This window comes from Bombina bombina, chromosome 6 (genome assembly GCF_027579735.1).
Source record: "Bombina bombina isolate aBomBom1 chromosome 6, aBomBom1.pri, whole genome shotgun sequence".
In the NCBI taxonomy this organism is placed as follows: Eukaryota; Metazoa; Chordata; class Amphibia; order Anura; family Bombinatoridae; genus Bombina; species Bombina bombina.
The window spans coordinates 220,464,636-220,486,897 of record NC_069504.1 but is presented as its reverse complement, the minus strand read 5'-3'; the positions used below and the strand labels follow the sequence as shown (position 1 = coordinate 220,486,897).

Below are 22,262 nucleotides of genomic sequence, written 5' to 3'. Positions count from 1 at the left end.
CCTCTCCCTGACCCCCTCTTTCTTCCACGACCCCTCCCCCCCATCCCTACCCTTTGCTGCCCAACCCTACCTCCCTGATTATCCATTCCTTGGGAGACCGCATCCCTGCCCGCCCTTGCATGTAACCCTTGTATCGCCCTCATCCTTGTGCTCCTACCCTCTTCCTGCCTCTTACCCCTCTTGCCTCCTGCCCCATCCAGCTGCTCCTGACTTCCACTGTTAGCCCAGGGAAATCCCTCCCCTGCCGTAGCCCTTTCCAGAAGAGCTAATGTCCCCTGCGCCCGCTCCATATGCTCCCGCCCTGCAACCTCCGGTTGCTGATCGAGGCCCAGCCCTCCTCCACCTCCTCTCTTACCTGCCGCAACTCTGCTCTGGATAGGCGCCCTCCTCGTGCCATCGGCTGCCGCCATACGCACCACCATCTGCTCCTGGGCCTCCACTCCGCTACAACTTCTCTCTGACCGGCGCATGGACCCGCTGCCAACCTGTACTGGCTTATCGCCGTCACCACTCCTCTCGCCCCTACCGCCGTCAGGGGACAAACGATCCAGAGGCCTCGACCGCCTCTGCGGCCTGCCGTGCCGGCTCCCGCCTCCATCCGACGCCTCTGCTGCTCCAGAAAGATTAGCTGTGGCCAGGTAGTCCTTCAGCCAAACCGCAACCCTCTCCGTTGCCTTTCACCTCACGTCTTCAAGCAAACTGTCCATCTTCTCTAGCCACTGCAATCGCCAATAGAATTACAGTAGCTCTTATTCTATTGGCTATTCAAATCAGCCAATAGAATTAAAGTAGCTCTCATCCGATTGGCTGATTTGAATTTGAAGGCTCAAATCAGCCAATAGGAATTCAAGGGACGCCATTTTTAATTACATACCTTGAATTCCTATTCAGTGTACGGCGGAGATCGTATGAAGAGGATCCTCCACGCTCCATGGCTCCGGTCTTCAGTTCCAGCGTCGCCGATCTTCAGTTCCAGCATCGCCGGTCTTCAGTTCCAGAGAGGACGGTCTTAAGTTCCGCGGTCATCGGTCTTCAACTCCTCCGCTCCGCGCCGGCTGGTTCCTGGAAGAAGAAGAGGTCGCCGCCTGGAAGAAGACTTCTCCACCTGGAACAGGACCTTCTTCGCCGGTCTTCAGGACAGGTAAGGACCACTTGGGGGTTAGACTTAGGTTTTTTTAAGGGGGGATCAGGTGGGTTTTAGAGTAGGGGTGTGTGGGTGGTGGGTTGTAATGGGGGGTTGTTCTTTTTTTTTACAGGTAAAATAGCTGATTACTTTGTGGCAATGCCCCACAAAAGGCCCTTATAAGGGCTGGTAATAGAGCTGATTACTTTTTTAATTTAGTTTAGGGTAGGGAAATTTTATTATTTTGGGGGCTATGTTATCTTATTAGGGGGTTTAGATTAGGTGTAATTAGCTTAAAATTCTTGCAATCTTTTTTTATTTTTTGTAATTTAGTGTTTGTTTTTTATTGTAATATAGATTAGTGTATTTAACTGTATTTTAGTTGAGATAATTGTAGTTTATTTAATTAATTTATTGATAGGGTAGTGTTAGGTGTAATGGTAACTTAGGTTAGGATTTATTTTACAGGTAATTTGGTAATTATTTTAACTAGGTAGCTATTAAATAGTTATTAACTATTGAATAGCTATTGTACCTAGTTAAAATAAATACAAAGTTACCTGTGAAATAAATATAAACCCTAAAATAGCTACAATGTAATTATTAATTATATTGTAGCTATCTTAGGGTTTATTTTATAGGGAAGTATTTAGATTTAAATAGGAATAATTTAGTTAATATTATTAATATTATTTAGATTTATTTTAATAATAATTAAGTTAGGGGGTGTGAGGGTTAGACTTAGGTTTAGTGGTTAATATATTTAATATAGGTGGTGGCGGTGTAGGGGGATTAGATTAGGGGTTAATAATTTTAATATAGGTGGCGGCATTGTAGGGGGCTCACATTAGGGGTTAATAAATTTAATATAGGTGGCGGCAGTGTAAGGGGGTCAGATTAGGCGGTAGTACATATAATATTGGTGGCGGTGGGGTAGGGGGCTCACATTAGGGGTTAATATAGTTAAAATAGGTGGCGGCAGTGTAGGGGGATCACATTAGGGGGTAAGACATTTAATGTAGCTGGCGGCGGTGTAGGGGGATCACATTAGGGGTAAGACATTTAATGTAGCTGGCGGCGGTGTAGGGGGGTCAGATTAAGGGGTAAGACATTTAATGTAGCTGGCGGCGGTGTAGGGGGATCACATTAGGGGGTAAGACATTTAATGTAGCTGGCGGCAGTGTAGGGGGGTCAGATTAGGGGGTAAGACATTTAATGTAGCTAGCGACGGGGTCCGGGAGCGGCGGTTTAGGGGTTAATATATTTATTATTAGGAGTTATTAGGGGGATTGCGGATAGAGGGGTATACGTGTCGGGAGGCGTGTTAGACAGTAAAGGGAGATTTTATACTTTACTTAGTTTTTTTATGCGGCGGCAGTTTCTAAAGTGCCGTAAGTCACTGGCGACTCCAGAAATTTGTACTTACGCTTATTTCTGGATATCGCTAGTTTGTCCACGCTTGTGCCGAAACCTGCGCCGTATATCGGATCGCGCCCTGGGTTAGGAGTCTGAAAATCAGAGCAATGTTATTTAAAAATAAGCTTAACAATACATTTAAAAAAACCAAAAAAAAACTTTATGGGCTATATAAATAGATCATGTACAAAACATTTATGCAAAGAAAAAAATGAGTGTAAAATGTCCCTTCAACGAGCATCCCTAATAAAAATATCACAAGCCCCCGTTTAGCTGTAATATGGATGATGATATTTCCTGTTTTTTTCCATTATTCAAGTTAAATTCAGCAGAACAAACTTAATAACAATTATGTAGCTCCATAAATGCACAGATGGAATCAATAAACAGTAATAATAAGATATCCAATAATATACTGTATAAATGAGTTACAAGTTGCACCTATTGTCAGCTATATTTGCAAAACTAACTGCAAAAGGACTGTAGGTTGGAATAATAAGATTAATTTTACTAAATGAACTAGGTAGTTACAGATTAAAAACAAAACACACACAACAACAACCAGATTACAAGTGGAGCACAAAATTGCGCTTTTGCTATATTTGCACTCCATTCATAATACCAGTGCACGCAAATGTGCCTCTGACCTCTGGTTTATTGCTACCGCAAGCTCATGGTTACATAAACCAGCCTATTGTAATGGTTGGTTATTTAACGTGCACCCGTAAATGGGCAAATGTGCCTGTTTACGGGTGCATGTTACATTACCGTTACACTTGTAATCTAGCCCTATATGTGTCCATAATCTCCTGGATTAACAGATGTATGTAGATTTCAATACAAGTATTTAAAGTTTAAGTGATAAGTAAAGTGACACCTGGGTCTTCTACTTATGAAGGGTAAACTCTGCTGTCTTTTCCCACTATATTTCCTTTTTTTTTTTTTTTTTTTTTAAAGAAAAAGGAAGAAAGAAAAAAATAAAATAAAAATGACATTAGAAACTAGTTTAGGAGATCTAGGTAGCAAGGAAGGCAGGTTTTGTAAAATATTCCCTATGGCTTCTAATTATTATTTTGCTTTAATAACAAAATTCTGCAAATTGTACAATTTCAAGAATTCACCATACAAAGATACAACTGGTCACGATGTACAGAGCTCTTATAGTTTTTTTTTATATTGCTCTAGACACACACACACACACAGGGCCGTCTTTAACACAGGGCAAAAGGGGCAGCTGCCCAGGCCCCAGTCTTTGTTGAGGGGCCCAAGAGTCCTAAAAAAAAATGCCAGACTGCTAATGTCATGTGACATGGGACACACACACACAGCCAGTCCAAATGCCGTCACAGTCAAAAGTTCTCTGCTTATATTTATTTGTGAGAAACTGTGCCAGACCGTACCGGTGTCATGTGACATGCCAAGCTAGTGCCATGTGCTGTTTTAGATGTGCACTGTGTAGCACTGAATGCTAAGCCCTAACTCGGCATCCAGCCAATCCCACTGCATCCGAAAAGGTCCTGCTGGGGTTACCACTGTTACCAGGTAACTGCTCTGGTTGTAGGGCTGACTGTAGGTGCATGCAGCAGAAAGCTGGAGTGGCAGGCACGTAAGGATTTGAGCATCTGTGCAGTTGCACATACTGCTCTCTTCAGTCTTGAGGCTGTGTGACTCATCTCACACTGTATCCATGCAGCCTTGGACAGACAGCATCCAGTCTGCTGGTACTCTTAGCCCTGCTCTTTCTGCTGTGGCCCTAAGATCAACTAACTGAAGTTTGTTAGGGGAACAGTGCTTTATAGAAAGGTGTCAGTGGGAAGAATAAGTGAGTGCACACACGCCCCTTCCCCATACAGCATTGTCTAGTGCAGGGTGAGAGGGAACTTGTTCCTAGCAAAGAAGTGACATGTGCTGCTGTGGCTGATGTATAATGTCATGCTGATACTTCACACATTAAGGTAAGGTTTATTTTTAGAGGTTTTTTTTTCTCTCTGTCTCAGATTTTACAGCTTCCCATAGTAGTTCTGCTGTTCCAGTCAGTAACTTATATTTGGCTGCACCTCCATGCTTCCTCCTCAGTCTTTACCTTGCTTTGCTCCTGTTGGTGGCCCTAAATCTCTTTAACCAGCCCTAAATCTCTTTAACCAGCTAACCTCACACCAGAATCACATTCAAAAGCATATTAAATTAATCTACATTGGAGGAATTTATATATATATTTACTTATTAGTACTGCTTAGGTCCAGTTTCACATATTGCAATTTATTTCATTTTTTTTTTTTTTACATGATTAGCCCAGCAGTAGATGATCCCCCGCTGGGCTAATAATTAAAAAAAATATATAAAATAAATTGATTTAGTTGTTTTGTTGGGATGTTGCGGTGGAGAGCGAAATTGCATGGGGGGGGGGGCAAGAAAATGTTTGCCCAGGGTCCAGTCAATATTAAAGCTGGCCCTGCATACACACATATTAACTAACATCACCTAGACTCCAACAAATGTGATCAGCTCCTACATTTGATATAAGGCCAATTTTTCAAGGGAGCCAGGAAATAAGGGTTGTTGCTTTTATATCTTTATCTGATGTATTTTGTTGATAAGACCATTTGGCAGTGCCCCAAGCTATCTATGTTTCTTGTCTGCGATTTTCATCAGAGAGATAAACATAAATAGTTAATATGCAGGAATCCAGTGTTACCAGAGATACTTGTTAACCTTAGTGTTTAAATAATTTACTCTAGGAATGTAAGGAAGCAAGTTAATCTAAAATAAAATCATCATTTTAAAAAATACATATTCTTTGTGTTTTTAATATTTTGTATATAACGTGGTCTAACTTTGGGCTTCTACAATTTGATCTGTATTTTTTAAAGATAATGTTGATTTATAATTTGCCATTATGCATTGTTTTAATTTAGGCTGGTTTCGATTAATTTAATCTTAACCTAATTACATTGGGCAAGATTGCAAGTCGTGTGGCAAATCTGTTTTTCGCAATTGCGAAAACACTGCGCGTGTTATGGTTTTTTCGCATTTGGGGTTGCGCAGATATTACAAGTTGCAAAATGACTTATTTTGCAAGCACATTAACCCACGTAATCCAAAAAGCCAGATTGCATGCGTGTTCACGTATTCCCCTATAGAAGTCAAAGGAGAAGACAAATAGAAAAAAAAAACCTAATCTGTTGCGCAAACCCCATGATGTTTTCTCCTCAAAGTGTACATGAAAATGCGAATAATTCATATTGCAAGAATGTTTTCTTAACTGAATATGTTCTATTTATTTCTAATATTAACATTTCTCTATATATGTGATGATTTTTGGACTGATATATCTATTTATAGCGAGATATGTTAATAACTAGATATCTCGAGATCTATATGCGAATATCTCTTTGAAAATCCCTCTGAGATATTGTTTAATGTGCACAAGATTGTAATGTAAAATCTTTTCAATATCTCCATTGTTAAACATATCTCTATACATATAAATCCATGTTTCTCTATGTATGTGTATATATGTCAATGTAAAATCCCTTTGCTTTTTTTTCTTACACCCGAGATCTCCTATATTTGAACACATAACTTTTGTTTGCATTGTATTTTTTAAATAATTTTTATTAGACTGTGTTAATATAAATGTAACTGTACTTTGTAATGTATTTTTTAAGTGTTTTGTGAAACTTTTATGTTGCGCAAAACTGTTAACTGCAGCTCTTCGAGCGCAGAAAGGATTGTTGCGTAAAAGGCGATTGCGCCAGTGCAATCACAATTTTTCAAGACTTGTAATATCTGCGCAATAAAAAAAAATGTTTGCATAAAGACCATATCACACGCAGAAAACTCATACCGCGCGACTTGTAATGGTAAATGCTGTGAAATTTGTATTTTTCTTTTGTTAATATCTTTAATGACTATTAGTATTAAAAGGATACTAAACCCAAATTTTTTCTTTCATGATTCAGATAGAGCATTGTTTCTAAACCGCAGCCCTCAAGTACCCCCAACAGGCCAGATTTTTATTATAGCTGAATCAGTGCATAGGTGAAGTAATCAGCTGATCAGTAAAACAATGGTCACTAACCTGCTCTCACCCATCAGCTGATTATTTCATCTGTGCACTGGTTCAGCTATAATGAAAACCTGTCCTGTTAGGGGTACTTGAGGACTGCAGTTGAGAAACAATGAGATAGAGCATGCAATTTTAAGCAACTTTCTAATTTACTCCTATTATCAATTTTTCTTCGTTTTCTTGATATCTTTATTTGAAAAAGCAGGAATGTAATCTAGAGTCGGCCCATTTTTGGTTCAGTACCTGGGTAGCACTTGCTGTTTGGTGGCTAAATGTAGCCACCAATCAGCAAGCACCCAGGTGCTGAACCAAAAATTGGCCGGCTCTATCTGAATCCTGAAAAAAAAAACATTTAGGTTAAGTATCCCTTTAAATTAAAGAGACATTAAAAAGTAAATAAATGCTATATATAATAATGTATTCAAAGCAAAGATAAGCCTGAGTATAGGATGCAGATATTTTTTTAAAATTACTTGTTTAAATATTGATATAAAAAAGGTTATAAAATGTCCAAACAATGGGCTTACACGTGGAGTGGAAAAATATTAGTGCTATGTGCTAAGCTGATAGTGCACAAATAGTAGAGTTCTTAGCTATACTATTAATAGTAATTGTTTATTCAGGTCTTAAAAAGAGTTAAATTATACAGAGGTATTTTGGATTGAGTGCAACACTTAACTCACCACTTGTAAAACAATATTGTGCGTTATAGTTTGGTAAAAAAAAGAACAATATTGTGCGTTATTGTTTGCGTGAGGTCATGCAAAGTATAAAACACTCTGCGCTATTGATTGTGCTCCACTTGTAATCTAGTCCTTTTTGTGTTATATCTGGCCCTAATTGTCCTCAGCAAAAGTTATTTGATAAGGGAAACCTAGGTGTAATAGCCAATAGGATTGAGCTTTAATCCTATTGGCTGATCCAATCAGCCAATAAGATTGAGCTTGCATTCTATTGGCTGATTGGAACAGTCAATAGAATGCGAGCTCAATCCTATTGGCTGATTGGATCGGCCAATAGGATTGAAGCTCAATCCTATTGGCTGATTGCATCAGCCAATACGATTTTTTCACCTTTAATGCCGATTGGCTGATAGAATTCTATCAGCCAATCGGAATTCAAGAGACGCCATCTTGAATATATTTTTTATTTTCTACAGATGTACATCAATAAATCATATACAGAGCTTCATTTTTGCGAAAGATAAAAAGAAAAATTCACAGTGTCACCTACACAATTTTTAAACAAGAATATATACAGTTTCAAATACAGTGCAGGGACACCATCTTGGATGACGTCATTTAAAGGAGAATTCATTGTTCAAGAAGACGTCAATTGAAGAGGATGCTCCGCGTCGGATGTCTTGAAGATGGGCCCGCTCCGCACCGGATGGATGAAGATAGAAGATGCCGTCTGGATGAAGACTTCTGCCCGTCTGGAGGACCACTTCTTGCCACTTGGATGAAGACTTCTCCCGGATTCGTTGAGGATGGATGTCGGGTCTTCAAAAACTGTAAGTGGATCTTTGGGGGTTAGTGTTAGGCTTTTTTAAGGGTTTATTGGGTGAGTTTTATTTTTAGATTAGGGTTTGGGCGGAAAAGAGCTAAATGCCCTTTTAAGGGCAATGCCCATTTAAATGCCCTTTTCAGGGTAATGGGGAGGTTAGGTTATTTAGTTAAGGATTTTATTTGGGGGTTGGTTGTGTGGGTGGTGGGTTTTACTGTTGGGGATTGTTTGTATTTTTTTTTTACAGGTAAAAGAGCTGCTTTCTTTGGGGCAATGCCCCGCAAAAGGCCCTTTTAAGGGCTATTGGTAGTTTAGTTTAGGCTAGGGTTTTTTATTTTGGGAGGCTTTTTATTTTATTAGATTAGGTGTAATTAGTTTAAATATCTGATCATTTCTTTTTTTTATTTTGTGTAATTTAGTGTTTGTTTGTTTTTGTAATTTAGTTAATTGTATTTAATTTATGTAATTGATTTAATTGTAGTGTAAGGTTAGGTGTTAGTGTAAGACAGGTTAGGTTTTATTTTACAGGTAAATTTGTATTTATTGTAGCTAGGTAGTTAGTAAATAGTTAATAAATATTTAGTAACTATTCTACCTAGTTAAAATAAATACAAACTTGCCTATGAAATAAAAATAAAACCTAAGCTAGATACAATGTAATTATTAGTTATATTGTAGCTATCTTAGGGTTTATTTTACAGGTAAGCATTTAGTTTTAAATAGGAATTATTTAGTTATTAATAGTAGGTTTTATTTAGATTTATTTTAATTACATTAAAGTTAGTGGGTGTTAGGGTTAGGGTTAGACTTAGGGTTAGGTTTAGGGGTTAATAAATTTAGTATAGTGGCGGCGACGTTGGGGGCTGCAGATTTGGGGTTAATTAGTGTAGGTAGGTTGCAGCGACATTGGGGGTGGGAGATTAGGGGTTAATAATATTATGTAGGTGTCGGTAATGTCGGGGGCAGCAGATTAGGGGTTAATAAGTATAATGTAGGCGTCGGCGATTTTGGGGGTGGCAGATAGGGGTTAATAAGTATAATGTAGGTGTCGGTGATGTCAGGGGCGGCAGATTAGGGGTTAATAAGTGTAAGATTAGGGATGTTTAGACTAGACTCAGGGTTCATGTTAGGGTGTTAGGTGTAAACATACATTTTCTTTCCCATAGGAATCAATGGGGCTGCGTTACGGAGCTTTACGCTCTTTTATTGCAGGTGTTAGGCTCTCCCCATTGATGTCTATGGAGAAATCGTGCACGAGCACGTAAAACCAGATTACCGCAGCTCACCACAGCGCTGGTATTGGAGTGCGGTATGGAGCTCAATTTTGCTCTACGCTCACTTCTTGCCTGCTAACGGCGGGTTTTTGTAAACCTGTAATAGCAGCGCTATAGGGAGGTGAGCAGTGCAAATAACTTGCAAGTTAGTACCGCACCGCTCATAACGCAAAACTCTAGCCAGATGTTAATTTGTTTTAAAAATGTTTAGACCTGGATGATAAGTTATTGTATAGAAGCACAACGGAAATGTCTTGTAATGACAAGGTGTTTATAGTCCCTTTAAATAATGAAAGTGTATTGCATTTACAGCACCCGATTAAACCGTTATATTACATATTTAAAGGGACAGTCAACTAAAAAATGTTTATTGTTTAAAAAGATAGATAATCCCTTTATTACCCATTACCCAGTTTTGCATAGCCAAAGTGGTTATATTAATACACTTTTTACCTCTGTGATTACCTTGTATCTAAGCCTCTTCTGACAGCCCCCTGATCACATGACTTTTTATTTATTATCTACTGACTTGCATTTTATCCAATTAGTGCAGTGTCTGCCACATCCCACGAGCGTGAGCACAATGCTATCTATATGGCTCACCTGAACTAGCACTCCCCTGTTGTGAAAAGCTAATAAAAAGCATGTGATAAGAGGCTGTCTCTAGTGGCTTAGAAACAGGCAGCAATTTATAGGTTTTTAAAGGTTATAAAGTATACAGGGAGTGCAGAATTATTAGGCAAATGAGTATTTTGACCACATCATCCTCTTTATGCATGTTGTCTTACTCCAAGTTGTATAGGCTCGAAAGCCTACTACCAATTAAGCATATTAGGTGATGTGCATCTCTGTAATGAGAAGGGGTGTGGTCTAATGACATCAACACCCTATATCAGGTGTGCATAATTATTAGGCAACTTCCTTTCCTTTGGCAAAATGGGTCAAAAGAAGGACTTGACAGGCTCAGAAAAGTCAAAAATAGTGAGATATCTTGCAGAGGGAAATTGCAAAGCTTCTGAAGCGTGATCATCGAACAATCAAGCGTTTCATTCAAAATAGTCAACAGGGTCGCAAGAAGCGTGTGGAAAAACCAAGGCGCAAAATAACTGCCCATGAACTGAGAAAAGTCAAGCGTGCAGCTGCCAAGATGCCACTTGCCACCAGTTTGGCCATATTTCAGAGCTGCAACATCACTGGAGTGCCCAAAAGCACAAGGTGTGCAATACTCAGAGACATGGCCAAGGTAAGAAAGGCTGAAAGACGACCACCACTGAACAAGACACACAAGCTGAAACGTCAAGACTGGGCCAAGAAATATCTCAATACTGATTTTTCTAAGGTTTTATGGACTGATGAAATGAGAGTGAGTCTTGATGGGCCAGATGGATGGGCCCGTGGCTGGATTGTTAAAGGGCAGAGAGCTCCAGTCCGACTCAGACGCCAGCAAGGTGGAGGTGGAGTACTGGTTTGGGCTGGTATCATCAAAGATGAGCTTGTGGGGCCTTTTCGGGTTGAGGATGGAGTCAAGCTCAACTCCCAGTCCTACTGCCAGTTTCTGGAAGACACCTTCTTCAAGCAGTGGTACAGGAAGAAGTCTGCATCCTTCAAGAAAAACATGATTTTCATGCAGGACAATGCTCCATCACACGTGTCCAAGTACTCCACAGCGTGGCTGGCAAGAAAGGGTATAAAAGAAGAAAATCTAATGACATGGCCTCCTTGTTCACCTGATCTGAACCCCATTGAGAACCTGTGGTCCATCATCAAATGTGAGATTTACAAGGAGGGAAAACAGTACACCTCTCTGAACAGTATCTGGGAGGCTGTGGTTGCTGCTGCACGCAATGTTGATGGTGAACAGATCAAAACACTGACAGAATCCATGGATGGCAGGCTTTTGAGTGTCCTTGCAAAGAAAGGTGGCTATATTGGTCACTGATTTGTTTTTGTTTTGTTTTTGAATGTCAGAAATGTATATTTGTGAATGTTGAGATGTTATATTGGTTTCACTGGTAAAAATAAATCATTGAAATGGGTATATATTTGTTTTTTGTTAAGTTGCCTAATAATTATGCACAGTAATAGTCACCTGCACACACAGATATCCCCCTAAAATAGCTATAACTAAAAACAAACTAAAAACTACTTCCAAAACTATTCAGCTTTTGATATTATTGAGTTTTTTGGGTTCATTGAGAACATGGTTGTTGTTCAATAATAAAATTATTAATCCTCAAAAATACAACTTGCCTAATAATTCTGCACTCCCTGTATTAATATAGCAACGTTGGTTGTGCAAAGCTGGGGAATGGGTAGTAAAGGCGTTCTCTATCTTTTTAAACAATAACAATTTTGGTGTTGACTGTCCCTTTAATGTCCCTTTAAAGCGACATGAAACCGAAAATTTTCATGATTCAGATAGAAAATATCATTTAAAAAAAGTTTCCATTTTACTTCTATTATAAAAGTTGCTTTGTTCTTTGTTCGCATGTTATTCTTTGTTGCCTGGCACTTTCTTTCAATATAGTTTAAATGAACATTCTTTAAAATAGAGGTAAATGTTTGCAATTTGCAAAGTCTTTATTCTATTTTTTTTCTGTAAAATATTAAATCTTTTCACCCATACTTGATGTTAGACTGTCAACCGAACTGTTTTAAATTGCCTGAGAAATTAAAGGAGGAAATATTTTGTTTAAATTGGTCAGAACAGACTTCTGCTCTGAAGCATAAGAATGAGATCATAATCTTATAATTTGCATTTATAGAATACAAAACAAGGCATAACCCATTTTTATACAGTACTTTGCAAACATAAGATTTATAGTACTGCCATTTAGCAAGACATAAATACCTTAGGAGATAAGTAATTAAGGGTCTATAGTAAACAAGATGTCTTACTACAAACAAATTGCAGATAAGCTGTTATAATAAATGTGACACTCATATGAGGTTGCTAGCATGTTTCAAGGAGCAGGTTCAATAAAGGTGACTTTGATCATAGATAATAAAGTCAAAATGCATGTAAGAAATCATCTGCAGCTATTAGTTCCCAGCAAGCCTGCCCTTTAGGTAGGGCAAGATAGGCACCCACCTAGGGCCCTGATCTTTGAGGGGTTCCACAATGTCAGGGGTAAGGTTATGAGAAGGTACAATGCACATCCTGTATTTGGTTTATAAAGTAGTGTTTATGGTATCAGGAGGTATAATATTTAGTGTTATGCTTTAAATAGGTAACAATAAATGTTTGGACAGGGGTGAGCCATGCAGTGTGCTGGCATACAGGGGGAGGGAAATTAGGGAGTTGGGCTGAGGGGCCCCACAAATTTGTCTTGCCCAGGGCCCTGCAAATGCTAAGGGTGACCCAGAAGAGAAAGTACTTTCCCTCAGGAACACCAGGGTGGATATATTGCAAGTTCAGCATCACCCCAGCATGACAATGGGGTAAGACTAGACAAAAAAATAAACAAAATACCAGCATAGAATAATAATGGGACAAGGTATTCTCGGTCTCCATTCTATTTTTAACTGACAACTTCAGCTCCCCACTGAAGGTTGTATCCAGATTTGGATTTTGTGAGTTTAATGAAAGGGAAGGTTGACATAGCTGGGCACTAGCTGAGGACTTAGGGAGTGTAGTTGGAAAAAGATGGTGTTAGTTTAGAGAATATTGTTAATAAAGAACATAGGATAAAAAGGGAAAAAAAGAGAAAAAGACAGATTGACGACCAGTGGTACTTTGCACATCAGACCAAATTTTGAGATTGGTACAGTGGGCTATGGGGGGGGCAAAAAACATAACTTGTGTTGTGAGAAACAGCCTGGGCCCTCTAAAGATTTGTAAACCGAAAATTAAAATTGCACGCATCTTTAGACCATATCGAAGTGTATACTTGATAACACAGTCCTTAGAATCCAGGACTATTTACCTGTCCAGTCATAGTTATTTTTGGTTTAGTTGCATCTAAAATAGGGTATGTTAATATTTGTTTCCTATATTTTTAAATAGATGTTCCTGAATAAAATGTGCTTTAATACTTATGGAGGCATGTCCCTAGCTGTTGGGGGAAATTATCATTAGCCTGTGAGCAATTTGCCACCATTCAGTAGTGAATACAGCTGCATTTCCCATTAGTATTAATAATTACTGCTCTTTCATGGGACGTTTGAATTTGCTTAGGGAAACAACCACAAAAACTATGAAATTGTCTAGAAAGTATGTCTGCAAACAAAATATGTTGTAAAATTGTTTCTATGTTGATTTAAAGAACATAAAACAATATGAACTAACATAAGTTTCTAAATATATAATGCAGTCAAAGCTTACCTGCAAAACAGTTTCTGTTTTAACCCCCATTAACCCCTTTGATTCAGGCATAGTTTTGTCTACAGCAAGCTCCCCCCTGAGCATTTCCATATATGGAAGGTGCTATCCAGGCCAAAGCTTCAGCAGAATGTGCTCATGCACAGTAGGGGGCACAGTCACATGACACCTGACTAAAGCAGTGCACAGTATAATGCTGAAGCTTTCACAAAGCATGTGACATTATCCCCATGGAAACAAGCAAGCCTCTTGTGAACAAACAATAGCAGTATCTGCTGTCCCTCCTCAACCCTCCTTTACTTGCATAAGTAATCATCCTCACTTGCACACTTAGTTACTTGACACTACAAGGTTTGGAGAATGACACTGATAAGGGTTGCTGGAGCAGGCTACACATGGCAACACAAACGTGTAAGTAATTCTGCAGATTTTTGGTCATTTTATTAAAATACTTACACTTTTACACTTTTTTCACACACTATTTTTCCTCAGTTGATCATTTTATAATATGCACAGAATTCAAAATGTTTTATGGCACTTTAACCTATGCTCCTTTAAACTGATATCAACAGATAAATCCTGCACTCCCAGTCATTGTGATTAAGTTCTGGATAAGGGAGCATGTGTTAAATGTTGGTTTGTTTTATCATTTTGTTATGCTTAAATGATTATCAAACTATTTAATATAAATGGAACATTTTGGCCCAGCATTATGACTTTGGGAAAAAAATCACATCAATCTGTATTAAGTCTGAGGGACGGATGGTCTAAAGCTCTCAATCTGGTAAAATCATCTAAGGGCTTGATGATATAATCTTCGCCAGGTCAAACCTACTTTTTCTCGCTGACTCTCGCAGGGCTGCCCCGGTGCAATGATCGTAAAAAGGGGCAGTCCCTGCTAGTGACGAGATGGCTCCTATTAAAGTAATGGAGCTTGCTGGATAGGGACACTTTGCTCCTTAGTGTGAAGTTAGCAGGGAGCAGGCGGGGCACTTTAAAATTAAATCCTGCAGCCAATATAACCCACATTATGCTGCTTTCTTCATAGAGCACCTTACATTCACCTATATTTTAGTATGCATTTGTTTTTCTATTAGAGTTAAGTGTTTGTATTGTTTTGAGAAAAGCTCGCCACCTTTTAGTTGGCGAGAAAAAACTGTGAGATCTGCAGTGCGAAAATCTTTATAGAATTACGCTGGGATTAGAGAGACATTTTCCCATACTCCCATGGAACGCCCATGTTCAGCCCATTTTACGAAAAAACAATTCCACTTTGCATTTTGTATTTATAAATTCAAAATTTTGTGTGATTTTTGCACATCCGCATATTTAATTTGATTTATTCCTGTATAAATTACATACAAATTTTACTTTTTTGTTAACATGCGATTTTTGGTGAAGAATTTTGTTACGCTTTTTGATGCACCTTAACAATACAATTTTCCCTGCTTGCTTTTGTGCGAATGGTTCAAATATTTGTTTTGTATGATGTTTAAAATCCAAATTTTGTTGTGCACATTTCATATGAAAATTCAGTATATGTCCCTTAGCGAGGCACCCTGTTTTCAGGGTAAAAAGTGGCTTTCAATCATTCCACCAGGTAAATAGAATGACTGGCGAGCATTTTTTAATAATCTCGCCAGCCCAGAGAGCTTTCAATCATCGAGCCCTAAGAATATTTGTCAGGTCTGCAAGGTCCCTCAAAGAATTTTAGAAAGGCAAATTTTAGCTTTAGAGCTGTCACATATGTTACAGGTCCCAGGTTGAAAAATGTAAATATTGGGAGGTGTTTTACATGAGATAATGCAATAATAAATCAAATGTGCTGTGACCTGACTCCTCTTCGATTTTCCAAAAAATGGTTTGTTAGCTGTTAATGAAAAGGTTAATTAAGGAATGAAGAATGTATAGGAGATGGTTAGAATGAAAGTGATGAACCAGACAGTAGTTGACAATTTTCATTTGGCTGGTACCAGGTTTCTGTTAAGTATGGCAATTAGTTCCTAATTTTGGACTATTTTTAGCTTTGGTATTTCTCCAATTTTCTGATTAAGTGCTAGGTTACAAGTGGCGTGCTAATAGTTTTGCACAAGCGATATCTGATTTATTGTGGCTGTTTACATGCATCAGAAGGAGCACTTGTATTACAGGTTGAAAGTAAATGTTAACGCATGAGCACAATCACGATTTACGGTAGAATGATTACTTTAGAGATCTGGTTAACTGTTATGCAAGTCAAAAAAAAGTCTAACAAAACACATAAAAAATACATTTAGAAGTACAATAACACTCATAATAACTATCTGATGAAAAAAATATTAAAACAAAATATTGCAATAAAAAGTTTTAAGGGCTCAAAGATATGTTAGATAAAAAAAAGGCAGGCAAAGGGCTTTAACATAGAGATGCATACATGCAAATGTCTAAATATGTATATACATGTATATAAATATGTATATATGTGGAGCCGTGTGTAGTCAAGTAGATGAAAGCATGCTAAAACATATTAATATTTAATAAAGTGTTATAGTGTGTATTTACTGTAAATATTTCACATTCCAATGTTCTTTACATAGGGAAATATAATCTATGTATTTTTAAATAGATATTCCTATATATATATATATATATATATATATATAGCTATATACCTATATATAATTGGGTATTTTACCAGAAAACATCAGATATGTATATAGAAATATGTATTTATGAATAAATAGAACATATTCTTCTATGTGAAGAACAGTGGGATGAAAATATTTATATTTTTATGTCAGGTTTGAGCAATTGAGAATAAGGGACAGGTTTGCGCACGAGTAGGGTGTTAGTTTTGTATACACTTTACTTGCTCCATTGAGTTTTATGGGGGAATACGTTAGCGGTAGCAATATTCTAACTTTGTCTTTTTGCACTTGTGCACAAACTTTTTACTTTCAACTTGTAACACGCAAGCTATCTGACGTGCAAAAAGCTTACGCCTATCGCTGTTAATGCATGAGAAGGAGCAATAAATACTCCACGTAATCTAGCCCTTGGTGTGAAAAAAATTCCATTGCAGCCCCTAATGTTAGATTCTCCCATTTTAGTTCATTTTGTTATGTTCCCTTTCCTTGTTATTCTACCACTAAGGACACATTATGCCAATTCATAGCAAAAGCCTTGTTGCTCCATCAGTTTACATGCACATTAAAGGGATAGAAAGATCAAAATGGAAATTTCATGATTCAGATAGAGTGTGCAATTTTTTACCAACTTTCTAATTTACTCATATTATCTCATTTGCTTTGTTCTTTCATTATCCTTTGTTGAACACATATGTCTCTTGGGATTGGCTCACCCAATGTGTTCAGCAAGTTGTTATTAGTGCATTGTTACTCCTGCAACAAAGGATACCACGGAAATGAAGCAAAATTGATTATAGAAGTACATTTGAAAGTTGTTTAAAATTGTATGCTCTATCTGAATTGCTAAAAGTACACATTTGGGTTTCATGTCCCTTTAAAAGGAATAGTGCATTATCCTAAATTATTATTGAATTCCGAGATAAACAGGAAGTTTTATACCTAGTCTGTTGTAATGCTGTTTCTAAAGACCCACAAATACCAGAAATCACCATTCCTCTAATAAAATCAGAATTTTTTTTTGACACAAATAATTATAATTAGTATTTTAGTAAAAATAATTACAGCATAGCCAAAGATATGTAACATCCTACCTTTTATGTAATATGTACATCATTTTGTGCATTTTTATAAGCATTTTAATAAAATGATATCTATATTTTTTTCCTTCTAGGTTACTGTGTTGTATGCTGCTGATACTTTGAATCTATATATAAAAAACCCTATTCATTTTACAATGCCTTTTAAAAGTGGTCTGGAATTAACCGAATTGCAGAATATGAATACGCCTGAGGATGACAACATTAGCAATGACTCTAACGAGCTAATAGAGATTGATAACAATCGAATTAGCAGGTGAGTATTATTTGAAATAATCTGAGCAATTCTAATTAATTTCTATAATTTGAGCCTAGAACAAACATTCATTCTTTGTCTGTATGTTCTTGTTTGAAGGCGATGTGTGACAAATTTACACAATAGTCTGATAGGGAATATTTTTCCATGTAAAGGGTGGTTAAACACTTCCTTAAATTGTGCTGAGATGAAATGCAATTATATTTACCTCAGGCTGGAAGCAGACTTCTCGCTCTGTGACTCAGACACTTAACAAAATGGCTCTGGAATTAATAATAGTGAAATTTGCTTGATTTTTATATATATAGCCTAGAAAGCCTCATTTATTTAAACAGTTTTAACCAAAATTAAGACAAAGAATGTAAAATAAATAAATATATTTAGCTAATGAGTATGTTTTTTCAGATGGGTTATGAGTCTAAACTATCAAAGTAAAATAGTCAAGAGAAAAATGTGCTAAATATTCAGTAAAGAGAATACAAATTAATTTTGACTGAGTTTCACAGATAGTTAACAGTTGTAAGATACTGTGGATCCCACTGTGCCCTGCACCTGCAGGAATAAGTGCTTCCAGGGGTATAATTAATATAAGGAACCCTAAGTTCTAAAAATTATTTTCTGGAGATTGTTAGAGCATCAAAACATAGGTTTCAGTTCTAGTAAAATGAATAGGTCACATGTAGTGACAGGGATGTAAATATTGTTTTGTAGATGCCTAAGGGTCTATCTTAATCCAGAGACTGCATTGTAGTGACACAATAAGATTGAGATTGTTTTGAGAGTTCATTAGACCAAAAGCTATCATCTTTAATTCTGCCCTAGGATATCAGAAAATAAAACAGTCATCAACCAAAAATTCTTGCTATCTGTATTGAATAGCTGCTGTGACACTGGATTATACCATCTACTGTGTTCTGTTCAGCTGTATTGAAATCTCCTAGTGCAAATGATTAATATTCCTCTGTACAGAATCAATCTGGAGCCAAAGGAACATGTTTGTTTCATTTTTGATATATATACTATACATATATGAAAAATTACCTATAAACTAAAAAAATTTAAAACCTTTTTTGGCAGAGCCTACCCTCTATTCTGCTTTCACTACTTCAGTTTTCACCTACTTTCTTATAACCAGCATAATGTCACTAAAATAGATATGGGTGTTGATGTCTCTTCTAAAGAAATACTGATTTCTCCAACATTGGTGTGTCCGGTCCACGGCGTCATCCTTACTTGTGGGATATCTCTTCCCCAACAGGAAATGGCAAAGAGTCCCAGCAAAGCTGGCCATATAGTCCCTCCTAGGCTCCGCCCACCCCAGTCATTCTCTTTGCCGTTGCACAGGCAACATCTCCACGGAGATGGTTAAGAGTTTTTTGGTGTTTAAATGTAGTTTTTATTCTTCTATCAAGTGTTTGTTATTTTAAAATAGTGCTGGTATGTACTATTTACTCTGAAACAGAAAAGGATGAAGATTTCTGTTTGTGAGAGGAAGATGATTTTAGCAGACAGTAACTAAAATCGATTGCTGTTTCCACATAGGACTGTTGAGATGAAGTAACTTCAGTTGGGGGAAACAGCAGACTTTTCTGCTTAAGGTATGACTAGCCATATTTCTAACAAGACTATGTAATGCTGGAAGGCTGTCATTTCCCCTCATGGGGACCGGTAAGCCATTTTCTTAGTCAAACAAACAGAATAAAGGGCTTAATATGGGCTAAAAAACTGGTAGACATTTTTATGGGCTAAATCGATTGCTTTATTTGGGCATTTTATTCATATTTATGCTGACAATTCGCATTTATAAACTTAGGGAACGTTTATTAAACGGCAGGCACTATGTTAGACACCTTTTCCAGTCAGGGGGCCTTCCTAGTTGTAGACTGAGCCTCATTTTCGCGCCATTACTGCGCAGTTGTTTTTTGAGAGCAGGGCATGCAGATGCATGTGTGTGGATCTGAAATTTGCTGGAAAAGCTTCTAGAAGGCGTCAATTGGTATCGTATTCCCCTCTGGGCTTGGTTGGGTCTCAGCAAAGGCTATAGCTGGGACTGTATAGGGGTTAAATTTGTAAACGGCTCCGGTTCCGTTATTTTAAGGGTTAAAGCTCTGAAATTTGGTGTGCAATACTCTTAATGCTTTAAGACACTGTGGTGAAATTTTGGTAATTTTTGAACAATTCCTTCATACTTTTTCACATATTCAGTAATAAAGTGTTTTCTGTTTAAAATTTAAAGAGACAGTAACGGTTTTGTATTAAAACTTTTTTTGTACTTTGTTGACAAGTTTAAGCCTGTTTAACATGTCTGTGCCTTCGGATAAGCTATGTTCTATATGTATGAAAGCCAATGTGTCTCCCCATTTAAATTTATGTGATAATTGTGCCATAGCGTCCAAACAAAGTAAGGAGAGTACTGCCACAGATAATGAAATTGCCCAAGATGATTCCTCAGATGAGGGGAGTAAACATGATACTACATCATCTCCTACTGTGTCTACACCAGTTTTGCCCACACAGGAGGCCCCTAGTACATCTAGTGCGCCAATGCTTATTACCATGCAACAATTAACGGCTGTAATGGATAACTCCATTGCAAATATTTTATCAAAAATGCCTACTTATCAGAGAAAGCGCGATTGCTCTGTTTTAAACACTGAAGAGCAGGAGGGCGCTGATGATAATTGTTCTGTCATACCCTCACACCAATCTGAAGTGGCCATGAGGGAGGTTTTGTCAGATGGGGAAATTTCAGATTCAGGAAAAAATTCTCAACAAGCTGAACCTGATGTTGTGACATTTAAATTTAAATTAGAACATCTCCGCGCACTGCTAAAGGAGATGTTATCTACTCTGGATGATTGTGACAACTTGGTCATTCCAGAGAAATTATGCAAGATGGACAAGTTCCTAGAGGTTCCGGTGCACCCCAACGCTTTTCCTATACCCAAGCGGGTGGCGGACATAGTAAATAAGGAGTGGGAAAAGCCCGGCATACCTTTTGTTCCCCCCCCCTATATTTAAGAAATTATTTCCTATGGTCGACCCCAGAAAGGACTTATGGCAGACAGTCCCTAAGGTCGAGGGGGCAGTTTCTACTCTAAACAAACGCACTATTATTCCTATCGAAGATAGTTGTGCTTTCAAAGATCCTATGGATAAAAAATTGGAGGGTTTGCTTAAAAAGATTTTTGTACAGCAAGGTTACCTTCTACAACCCATTTCGTGCATTGTTCCTGTCACTACAGCAGCGTGGTTCTGGTTCGAGGAACTAGAAAACTCGCTTAGTAGAGAGACTCCATATGAGGAGGTTATGGACAGAGTTCACGCACTTAAGTTGGCTAACTCTTTTATTTTAGATGCCGCTTTGCAATTAGCTAGATTAGTGGCGAAAAATTCAGGGTTTGCTATCATGGCGCGCAGAGCGCTTTGGCTAAAGTCTTGGTCAGCGGATGTGTCATCCAAGACAAAATTGCTTAACATCCCTTTCAAAGGTAAAACTCTATTTGGACCAGAATTGAAAGAGATTATTTCAGACATCACTGGGGGAAAGGGCCACGCCCTTCCACAAGATAGGCCTTTCAAGGCCAAAAATAAGTCTAATTTTCGTTCCTTTTGCAATTTCAGGAACGGACCGGCCTCTAATTCTGCATCCTCTAAGCAAGAGGGTAATGCCTCACAACCCAAACCAGCCTGGAAACCGATGCAAGGCTGGAACAAGGGTAAGCAGGCCAAGAAGCCTGCCGCTGCTAACAAAACAGCATGAAGGAGTAGCCCCCGATCCGGGACCGGATCTAGTGGGGGGCAGACTCTCTCTCTTTGCTCAGGCTTGGGCAAGAGATGTTCAGGATCCCTGGGCGCTAGAAATAGTTTCTCAGGGTTATCTCCTGGAATTCAGGGAACTACCCCCAAGGGGAAGGTTCCACATGTCTCACTTATCCTCAAACCAAATAAAAGACAGGCGTTCTTACATTGTGTAGAAGACCTGTTAAAGATGGGAGTGATACACCCAGTTCCAATAAAGGAACAAGGAATGGGATTTTATTCCAATCTGTTCGTAGTTCCCAAAAAAGAGGGAACTTTCAGACCAATTTTGGATTTGAAGATCCTAAACAAATTTCTCAGGGTACCATTGTTCAAGATGGAAACCATTCGAACGATTCTACCCACTATCCAGGAAAGTCAATTTATGACTACCGTGGATCTAAAGGATGCATACCTACATATTCCTATCCACAAAGAACATCATCAGTTCCTAAGGTTCGCTTTTCTGGACAAGCATTACCAGTTTGTGGCCCTCCCATTCGGGTTAGCCACTGCTCCAAGGATTTTCACAAAGGTACTAGGGTCCCTTCTAGCGGTTCTAAGACCGAGGGGCATTGCAGTAGTACCTTACTTGGACGACATTCTAATACAAGCGTCGTCCCTGTCAAAAGCAAAGGCTCATACAGACATCGTTCTGGCCTTTCTCAGATCACACGGATGGAAGGTGAACATAGAAAAAAGTTCTCTGTCTCCGTCGACAAGAGTTCCCTTCTTGGGAACAATAATAGATTCCTTAGAAATGAGGATTTTT

At 38.2% G+C, this 22,262-nt stretch overlaps 1 protein-coding gene across 1 annotated transcript in view; it reads left to right on the top strand.

The window, feature by feature from the left end:
* The window catches only part of SLC38A1 (solute carrier family 38 member 1), a 177,445-nt gene that overhangs the window by 17,809 nt on the left and 137,374 nt on the right, over window positions 1-22,262 (top strand). The window contains exon 2 of the mRNA XM_053716738.1: window positions 17,508-17,689. Within this exon, the coding sequence (XP_053572713.1) occupies window positions 17,571-17,689 (119 nt within the window). The 5' untranslated portion in view covers window positions 17,508-17,570. The remainder of the gene's footprint in view (window positions 1-17,507; window positions 17,690-22,262) is intronic.